The sequence below is a fragment of the Bidens hawaiensis genome, unplaced genomic scaffold (assembly GCF_021521415.1).
Source record: "Bidens hawaiensis isolate Kalapana, Puna unplaced genomic scaffold, B.hawaiensis_p1.1 tig00015556_1, whole genome shotgun sequence".
NCBI classification, from domain to species: Eukaryota; Viridiplantae; Streptophyta; class Magnoliopsida; order Asterales; family Asteraceae; genus Bidens; species Bidens hawaiensis.
Window position 1 is genome coordinate 397,337 of NW_027492394.1, and position 10,660 is coordinate 407,996.

At 34.9% G+C, this 10,660-nt stretch overlaps 1 protein-coding gene across 1 annotated transcript; it reads left to right on the plus strand.

Annotated features, from left to right (window-relative positions):
• Positions 1-2,943: 2,943 nt before the first annotated feature.
• Positions 2,944-9,633, plus strand: LOC143549420 (phosphoenolpyruvate carboxylase). Its single transcript, XM_077040319.1, has 11 exons — positions 2,944-3,031; positions 3,102-3,291; positions 3,547-3,938; positions 4,014-4,098; positions 4,178-4,406; positions 4,495-4,595; positions 5,174-5,261; positions 5,371-5,525; positions 6,152-7,150; positions 7,890-8,276; positions 9,170-9,633. The coding sequence occupies exons 2-11, from the start codon at positions 3,124-3,126 to the stop codon at positions 9,464-9,466; spliced, it is 2,901 nt and encodes a 966-aa protein (XP_076896434.1). The 5' UTR covers positions 2,944-3,031; positions 3,102-3,123; the 3' UTR covers positions 9,467-9,633.
• Positions 9,634-10,660: the final 1,027 nt, after the last annotated feature.

The following is a 10,660-nucleotide window of genomic DNA, read 5'->3' on the forward strand; positions in this document are numbered from 1 at the left end:
CATAAATCGAGCATATTTAAAATAGTGTAACTTGAAACACTACTTTTGTATTCCGTTTATTTACATGAATCAAATGGAATTTCGGGTTGATGACTTGATGGTTTGTATACATGTTAGCGGGTTGTAAATGAGTTGTAATAAGTTGTGAACAGATTAAGTAACTTGTTTGTTTTTTATTAGGCCCTTTTTATTATGAAGATTTGGATCATTAATATTTTAAGTTTAAACTTATTTATATTTCTTGATTACTTTTTGAAGTAATTTAAGGGTTTGAAATTTTGTTATGTTAATTTAATTTATAGTTTTTAAAATGAGCTAAATCAGCAAACCACTAGATTGATAAGACGACTAAACCTAATTATCATTATTGATTGGTTGGATTCTAATACTTGGGTGAAAAAGAGAAAAGATGTCGTCGAGATGATTATTTTTACAGCTTGGTGGATTATTTGGAGTGTCCGGAACGAAATGATTTTTGGCTCGAGTATCAAGTATAGAGAAAGCCTCTTTGATTCCATTGTTTCGGTTTCTTTTTTGTGGTATTCGTCTCATAACTTTAAATACCGTATGAACTGAGTGATGTGCCTTTCATAAAAAAAAATTACCATTAGGTTGTTTACGCATTGGTTGTTTTCCTCAATCTAAATATACAAGGTAAAAGAAGTATTTAACTATTGATTGCCTGTTGGTCTAGTAATATCAGGTGTCTATTCCTATTAAAATGATTCCGGTTTGAGTAATAAGGCATTCAAACTATAGATCAATGCATTGAAATATAAATGTCAACATTATTGAGTTTTCTTTCAAAATTACAAATTCAACTTTTATTTCTGTGACAAATTTGTGATTCAATGAACCTCTATGATACATTTTTTCCACATAAATTTGTCATTGTCGTTTATTTCTAAGTTGTTAAACTCCAGCGTGCAAACACGCGTGCCCTATTTTTCTATCAATTTTTTTTATCGATTTATAAATCACCCAAAAGTTAGGGAAAATATACACTAGACATAAGACTATCAACACTCATAGGTTTTAAAAGCACCCACATGCCACAAATACGCTCTGTCTAAAAAAAATAAATTATATTTTCACTAATTACACGAACACACTTATTTTTGTCTCCTTTAGTAAAATTTTCCAACATTTCACATCACAACCATTATTTATTTTATCTTTCATAACAATATTATTTTTATACCAAATAAGTTTATTATGAAAATTTTAATTAAAACTTTGAATAAAAGAAATAAAAATGGTGTAATACATGTATAAATGAATGTTCGTATCAAAAATGAGTAACCGGGCTGTAGGAACTTCTAATCAGTAGCGAACCATGAGGCATCAACATAAAAGATGGCAAGCGAACCCAAAGGTGAATGTCAAACGCAAACGTAGTGTCAGGAGGAGTTTTCGGATTTTAACTATTTTTCCATAACTATTAACAATTTTTAAGTGTTGTTTGATAAATAACATTACTCTTACCTTTTATATGTTTCTGTTATTTTTTTTTATATTTGAGTTTTAAACACGAGATGGACACACCAGGACACGAGCATCTGATTTTTATTCGAATCTTCCTTTTAGTTTAATAAAAAAAACCCGAAAATAACACATTTATATGAGGACCACATTGAATTTTGTGGATGGAGATTTTAGTGAAGAAACAAAATCAGGAAAGAAATTGAGTTGGAAAGCAAAATTGGATCTTTGATGTCACGAAAAGGCATGCGTTCTTGCCACTTGACCGAGGACTCTTCGTAGAGCCGTACTTACACACTAAACCAAACAAAATCATCATCAATCCAACACTTTTTTCTTTTTTGCCATTTTATCTAAATCTTTTTTTATACACGTAACTATACGTTTAAATGGTGAAAAATAAGTAGATCAATTACTATACAAACACATGAACTCAAATACGATGGCGCGAACACGGCTCTATTAAAAAAGTTTTCTTGTTTATCTAAGTTACTTCTAAAATTTATAAGATTAATTATGCCAGCTCGTAAACATGTCAAGTTGAAGCTAGATAGGCCGATGTAGCTAAATATGTTCATGGCTTGGCATGTAATAAACATGAACCTATTTAGTTTGAACCCAGTTACTAATTTTATCGAATGGTTAAATGTCGGAAATTTTTACACTCCGTTGTTTGTATAGAAAATTACCAAGCCTTTAATGATTGTTTCTATTTAAAAATTTAGATCATATGAGTATACATATATATAAGGGTAAGACCCGGTAAAAACCTACAAATAAAATTAACATACTAATGTACAAATAACTATAATAATAATTATAATTATTATTATATAATTTTAAACTAGAGTAATTAGGCTAAAAATAAAGTTAGGTAATAATAATAACTCTAGATTAAAAGTTTAAAACAGTAGATAATAATTAGCTCAGTGAATATCAGGTTATGTATACTTTTCACTCGTTGATTATTATACAACATATACAATATAGTATATAAGTTTCCTCAACTTATGTATAAGATAAATCTTCATAGGTTGGTACCATAAATACATTCTTTTTTTTAATAGTTTTTATTTAGTTTTGCTTTAAATATGTTTTCTTCTTTAATAAAAAAACAAGTTAATTTGACGAAATTATTTTTTGGTTTTAGTTTTAGAATCGTATCAAACTTAACTAATGTTAATTGAATTCGTGTCGCCGCAATGAAAACCTTTGTTATACAAACGAAAGCGGATAATGATGAAGAAGTGAAATAACATTCCGTATTTCAGTTTTCAGCCAATCATTTCCCGTTTTTATTAAAAGACATCAAAAGATTTAAAAAAAAAATATAGAACGAAAAGAAAACGACTTGACTAATAATCAATAAATAATATATAAAATATAATCCAATAATAATAATCTAAGCCGGTGATTTGCCATTTGTGGAGGAGTTTATGTATTGTTGCCTCGTTGGTACGCAACTCAGCTCATCTATAAATACCCAACCACCACTCAAATTTGTTTACCTTTCAACACTCAACAAACTCATACATCATTTCATTATCAGGTTATTTAATTACTTCCAAAAGATCATAAACATTTACTCAATTCATTGCTCATATTGTTTAATTTTGCAGGATTTGAAGTGAGGTGTGTGTAATGGCTAGTCGGAATTTGGAGAAATTAGCGTCGATTGATGCTCAATTGAGGCTTTTAGTTCCCGGGAAGGTTTCGGAGGATGATAAGCTGATTGAGTATGATGCTTTGCTTTTGGATAAGTTTCTAGACATTCTTCAGGATTTACACGGTGAAGATCTTAAGGAAGCGGTATGGTTTTCAACTTTTGATTGATCACCAAGTGTTTGATCAAATGTCTCACTGAGATTATTCATTTGTTTTGTTTACACACTCACTCTCTCATAAACTGTAGTCCTTTTAGAATAATGACTTCCTGTGTATTATTGATCAACTATTTATAAGAGTAGAATGAGGATAATTACAATGAAAACTTGGATCAAATCAAATCTTATAATTATGATAGCAATAATAAACCTTAAATAATATATTATCTTTAATATGAAGGTTCAAGAATGCTATGAGCTTTCTGCCGAATATGAAGGAAAACGTGACCCAAAGAAGCTGGAGGAGCTTGGAAGTTTGTTGACAAGTTTGGATCCCGGGGACTCGATTGTTATTGCAAAAGCTTTCTCTCACATGCTTAACTTAGCCAATCTGGCTGAAGAAGTGCAGATCGCTTACCGTCGAAGAATCAAATTAAAGAAAGGTGATTTTGCTGACGAGGCGAATGCAACAACCGAATCTGACATTGAAGAAACTCTCAAGAAGCTTGTGCATAAGCTTAACAAGTCCCCTGAAGAGGTTTTTGATGCACTCAAGAATCAAACAGTTGACTTGGTGTTGACCGCTCATCCAACTCAATCCGTCCGTCGATCTTTGCTTCAAAAGCATGGAAGGTATACCCTTTGATCCAATGTACATGAGTTTGACCAAATGGTCAACATCAACATTGACCCTTTTTATATTTTCAGGATTCGTGACTGTCTGGCTCAGTTATATGCCAAAGACATCACTCCTGATGATAAGCAAGAACTAGATGAGGCTTTACATAGAGAAGTAAGTATTGATGTTCAAAATCATTGTGTATGCAATAACATTGTTAAATATATATTAATGGCGTTTATGTAATTTGTAGATTCAAGCTGCTTTCCGTACGGATGAAATCAGGCGGACCCCACCAACACCACAAGATGAAATGAGAGCGGGAATGAGTTACTTTCATGAAACGATTTGGAAGGGTGTTCCTAAATTCTTACGTCGCGTTGACACTGCTTTAAAGAATATTGGGATTAACGAACGTGTTCCGTATAATGCGCCTCTTATTCAATTCTCATCATGGATGGGTGGTGACCGTGATGGCAAGTTTACGATATTATATACATTTAATTGAGAGAAAAAACCTATAATGTCATTTACATTAATATATTTTACTTCTGGTATATAATTCAGGTAATCCAAGGGTGACTCCTGAGGTAACAAGGGATGTTTGTTTACTAGCCAGAATGATGGCTGCAAATATGTACTTTTCTCAGATAGAGGAACTAATGTTTGAGGTATGTGATTATAGGCCTATAAACGAACCGAACAAACACGAACGGAGCATATTTGTGTTCATTCATTCAACTTATACGAGCAAGCCATTGAACATGAATAATTAAGCGAACAGGGTTTTCTTGTTTGTCTTCACTCATTAAGAAAATCAACGTGCTCGTTTATTTTCATTCGTTAACAATATAAATGAACGGTGAACATAACTGAACATAGTTGAACAAAGATAACGAGCTAAAAAACCAATTAAAAGTAAATGTGAACAAAATTGTATTGGGCCTAAAAATTTATTAAATTAGACTAAATTGTAACGAGCCTAAAAAATTAAGTGATTATATTAACGAACAAACTTAAGTGAAGGTAAACTGACGTAAGTATATGAAAGAACGTAAACGAACATAAATGGATGAACGAGACACATGTGCATGTTCCTGCATTAACTACATGAACATAAACTTTTGTTCATGTTCGTGTGTTTATATATACACGAATTTCCCGCTGAACGTTTCACTGAAATTACAGGCCTATGTGAAAGTACTTTTATGTAGTGATTATGGATCTTAACAAACGTTTCAATTTTTAGATGTCCATGTGGCGTTGTAACGATGAACTACGCATTCGAGCGGAAGAAATATATAGAACAGCAAGGAGTGATGTGAAGCACTACATAGGTATTTATAATTGTTATTGTTATTGTTAATGTTAATAATGTTTTTGATTACTACCAAGATTACAAAAGACTAAAATCCTAAATAACAACGTATGTTATTTTTTCTTCAGAGTTTTGGAAACGGGTTCCTCCCACTGAACCTTACCGTGTAATTCTTAGTGATGTAAGGGACAAATTGTATAATACGCGTGAACGAGCTCGCCATTTGTTAGCTCATGGGATTTCTGACATCCCAGAGGAAGATGTTTATACCAATGTGGAACAGGTATTAACCATTTCAAGATCACCAATTATTAAATTTTTTGGTAAATCCTAAATGGCAATTTCGACCTTTTATAAATGGGTCAATTCGGGCTATCTTTTATCTCTAGCCAGTCAAACTGATAAAATTATAGATTAGCTTTAAAGGAAATGGGTTAAAATCGCCCAAAACATATTCCTGAATTCTTAATTCATTTAATTGAAAGTAGTAAATTTGATTGAAATAAGATAACTTTTATAATCATATATATATGACATACTGTTTATTATAAAAACTTGTAAATTTTTGCACAAAAACAAGATTTGACCAGAACCAAAGTTTTAGCACATTCCTGCTACATAAACCTCCATACCCTGGTGAACCCATCTATCAATGGGTCAACTCGGGTTATGTTTTTATCTCAACTGATTAAATGAGTTAAATAATATAGAATAGCTAGAAATGAACTGGTCAAATGGGTCTAAAGTTGACCAAAAATGTATCATTAATCATATAAGGAAGCATCTAGTGATTGAAAAAATATAATGTTGTTAATGAGTTAATCTCATTTGACATAACCCATTTTGACCTGTTACCCAACACATTACCTCTAATGATATATTAATTATGTCTTTTATAAAATTTCACAGTTCTTGGAACCATTGGAGCTCTGCTACCGATCACTATGCATGTGTGGCGACCGTGTGATTGCTGATGGAAGCCTTCTTGACTTTCTAAGACAAGTGTCAACATTTGGGCTCTCACTAGTCAAACTTGACATAAGACAAGAATCCGAGCGCCACACGGATGTCCTCGATGCAATCACTCAACATCTAGAAATCGGATCTTATCGAGAATGGTCTGAAGAAAAACGCCAAGAATGGCTTCTATCTGAACTCAGTGGAAAACGTCCTCTTTTCGGCGCCGACCTTCCAAAAACCGAGGAAGTTAAGGATGTTTTAGACACGTTTAACGTTTTAGCCGAACTCCCATCCGACTGTTTTGGCGCTTACATCATCTCCATGGCCACGTCACCATCCGATGTCCTCGCTGTCGAGCTTCTTCAACGTGAATGCCACGTCAAACACCCATTACGTGTGGTCCCACTTTTTGAAAAACTTGCTGACCTGGAGGCAGCCCCTGCCGCCATGGCGCGCCTCTTCTCAGTTGAGTGGTACAAAAACCGAATCGACGGGAAACAAGAAGTCATGATCGGATACTCAGATTCGGGAAAAGACGCTGGTCGGTTTTCAGCTGCATGGCAGCTTTTTAAAGCTCAAGAAGAGATTATTAAAGTGGCTAAAGAGTTTGGAGTCAAACTGGTTATGTTTCACGGGCGTGGTGGCACCGTGGGTCGAGGTGGCGGGCCCACACATCTGGCTATATTGTCTCAACCGCCAGACACGATTCACGGGTCGTTAAGAGTCACGGTTCAGGGTGAGGTTATAGAGCAGTCTTTTGGTGAGGAACATTTGTGTTTTAGAACACTTCAGAGGTTTTGTGCAGCCACACTTGAGCATGGGATGAACCCGCCAATCTCACCGAAGCCCGAGTGGCGTGAACTTATGGACCAGATGGCGGTTGTTGCAACCGAGCAGTATCGGTCTATTGTGTTCAAGGAACCGCGCTTTGTCGAGTATTTCCGCCTGGTGAGTATTCTTATAATTGCTGATGGTTATAGATAGTGGTGGCAAAATGTGTGGGTCGGGTGGTTGTGGTCTCGTATTAAATTGGGATTGGGTCAACACGGTAATATTTGGTACATGTCGGCCCAGAGCATGTACATGTTCGTTTGTTTAACTTTGGCTGAACAAGCGATCTATCATGAACAACTAAATGAACGGGTTTTCTTGTTCGTGTTCGTTTGTTAAGAAAATGAACATGTTTGTTTTCGTTTAACAATATAAACGAACGGTTCATGAACGTAAACGAATGAACATAACTAAGCTAAAACTAGTTAAAAGTAATGTGAAGGACAATATGTTGGGACTTAAACGTTATTAAAACTATACTAAGTTGTAATGAGCTGAAAAAATTATTAACGAACTTAAACAAACGTAAACAAAGAACATAAACGAATCCAAATAAGCAAACGTTCAGCAACATAAATGAATGAATGAGACGTGCTTATGTTCGTTCGTTTAACTAAATGAACAAAATTTTGTTCATGTTCATTCATTTATTAAATAAACGGTCATAAACGAACCTCCCGCACTAACTGTTCACTGAACGTTCTGTTCGTTTACAAGCCTAGTCCGGTTTGTAACCTTTTTCTTTGGACTATGGATCCTACCGGATAACATATATTTGGGTAATATAGGATCGGTTAGTCGGGTTTAACGGGAACGCACATCCGTGCTCGTAACTTGCCTTTCTATATATCTGCAGGCAACACCTGAGCTAGAATACGGGCGTATGAACATTGGAAGCCGCCCGTCAAAACGAAAACCGAGTGGCGGTATTGAGTCACTCAGAGCCATTCCATGGATCTTTGCATGGACTCAAACCCGATTCCATCTCCCGGTTTGGCTCGGGTTCGGGGCAGCATTCAAACATGTGATTCAAAAGGACAGCAAGAATCTTCAAATGCTTCATGAAATGTACAAAACATGGCCATTTTTTCGGGTCACAATTGATTTAGTTGAAATGGTGTTTGCTAAAGGTGACCCAGGGATTGCGGCCCTTAATGACAAACTACTTGTTTCCGAAGATTTATGGTCGTTTGGTGAATCTTTGAGAGAAAACTATGAAGAAACCAAAGATTATCTGCTCAAGGTACACTTTTATCACATTTATAAATCTTGCATAAAATCAACAGACTTTGTCTTTCTTTTATAAAAGTTAAGGCCTTTTGCATAAAACTAATGGTACTTGTTCAATTGTTACGTTGCAATAATAAAAAATGAGATTATATATAAACCTCCCATTTTTATCATAAATTTAATATTTCTATAAATTTTTTATCATTTTTGCTAGCTTGTTTCTTGCACATATAAAATGACCTAGAGTGGTCTTTATACAAAAATGCAATAGTAATGAATTGATGATTACAAAAATAATAATAATTCCAAGGTTTAATATCATAAAAAAACAATATACTTTCTTATTTTTCACGAAAAGGCTACTTACCATAATTTTGATATATAAAAAAGCCCTGCACACGTCAAAAAACATGAAAAATTCCATCAACCAAATTTTGGTATACTAAAGACCCTACAGTTGTATAGAATGTTTCTACTTGTGGGAAAACATTTGCTTCTTAAATTCGTTAAAATAAGATTATATAAATTTTTTGTGCAAAATCGTTGTACCTTTAACGAGTCATTATTTTATATATTTTTCACCAGCACAAGAATTATAAACAAATGTATACACTTTAATGTTAGCTAAATTTGGCCGAGCGACATTTTTTGTGTTTTTTAATATTTTTTGACATGTGCAGAGACTTTTATATGTCAAAATTATGCTAAGAGACTTTTTCCGTTAATGAGAAAATAGGTTGTGTCACACACATAAAAAATAGACATTCAGTGAGTGTCAACTCATTTGACCTCCCATGCTCATCTCAAGATAAAATACAACCCAAATCAACAAATTCGTACATACACGAGTTGAAACTGCAACCTCGATATTATTATGCTAACAATATTGTCTTGTCATGGTTTTAGATTGCGGGACATAAGGATCTTCTTGAAGGTGATCCTTACCTGAAACAACGAATTAGGTTGCGTGATTCATACATCACAACCTTAAATGTTTGTCAAGCTTATACCCTCAAACGGATCCGAGACCCGAACTATCATGTGACATTAAGGCCTCATATTTCCAAGGAATATGCCGAGTCAAGTAAATCGGCTGATGAGCTTGTTAACCTGAACCCGACTAGTGAGTATGCACCTGGTTTGGAGGACACACTCATCTTGACAATGAAGGGGATTGCTGCTGGAATGCAGAACACCGGTTAGGTTAACCGTTATTTGAGTATATAGTTTTTGTTCATGGTTTCGGATATTGTCACGGCCTTGTTTACTATCATATGTATGGTTGATGGTGGTTTGATTATCCAAGAAATTAATGGCTTATTGTACACTTGATTACAAGTGATTATATGAATTGCTTTGCTTTCTACTTATTTACCCTATTGGTAAATTCATTGATACCCTTTTTTTTGTTTTGGTTTTTTCATATCATCGAGAAATATCAAGATTTCCGTCAGTTCCAAAGCATATAATCATCCAGAGCATAAAGTTTAGATTTATGGATGATTATGTTAAAAAATAAAATATTAAAATCCTTTGGTTGTGTGAGAATTCAATGGAGTTTTCAAAGGGTGTGGTTATTGCATCTAGACGTGCACAAAAAAACCGGTTCCGGAACCGAACCGGTGGAACCGGCCCGGAACCGGTTCCAGTTCCTACCCGATGGAGCAAATACCCGGTTTGGGTATTATTGTACCCGAATATCATACCCGGTTCCCCTATTTGTATTTCCCAGTCGGTTCCAACCTGGTTCCTACCCGGTTCCTAAGTGTACCCGGTCCGGTTCCTACCCGAAATACCCAGTTCCAGCTGGTTTTTCTTAAAAAGGTCAAACACTGGTCAAAGTAGCCGTTGGAACCGGTTCCAACGGTAATATAGACGTTGGAACCGGTTTTTGAGAAACAAAAGAGCCGTTGTAACCGGTTCCAACGGTAATATAGCCGTTGGAACCGGTTTTTGAGAAACAAAAGAACTGTTGTAACCGGTTCCAACGGTAATATAGCCGTTGGAACCGGTTCTTGTAGCCCAAACCCTATATATAAGTTGTTTTCCATTACTTGTTTCACCACCAAACTCAAAAACAAACAAAAAAACTTCTCATTTAGCAAACCCGACCATCCAACTAAATATTATTATGGCACTCATAAAAAAAAACTAACAAGAAGGCTAAGAAGAATGTTTTTATTGAACCCGTTCGTGCTATGGAGGACCCAAATGTTCTTGCGGTCGTCACCCATACCCGAAACCAAGACGTATGGAAGAATTGGGATTTGGTTGTCAATGCCGAAGGTGATCAAAAGGCTCGTTGCAAACTATGTGGAAAACAATTAAAACACGATTCCAACTCGACTTTGAGAAAGCACATCGAGAATTCATATTGCTCGGCCTTGAAAGGGATTG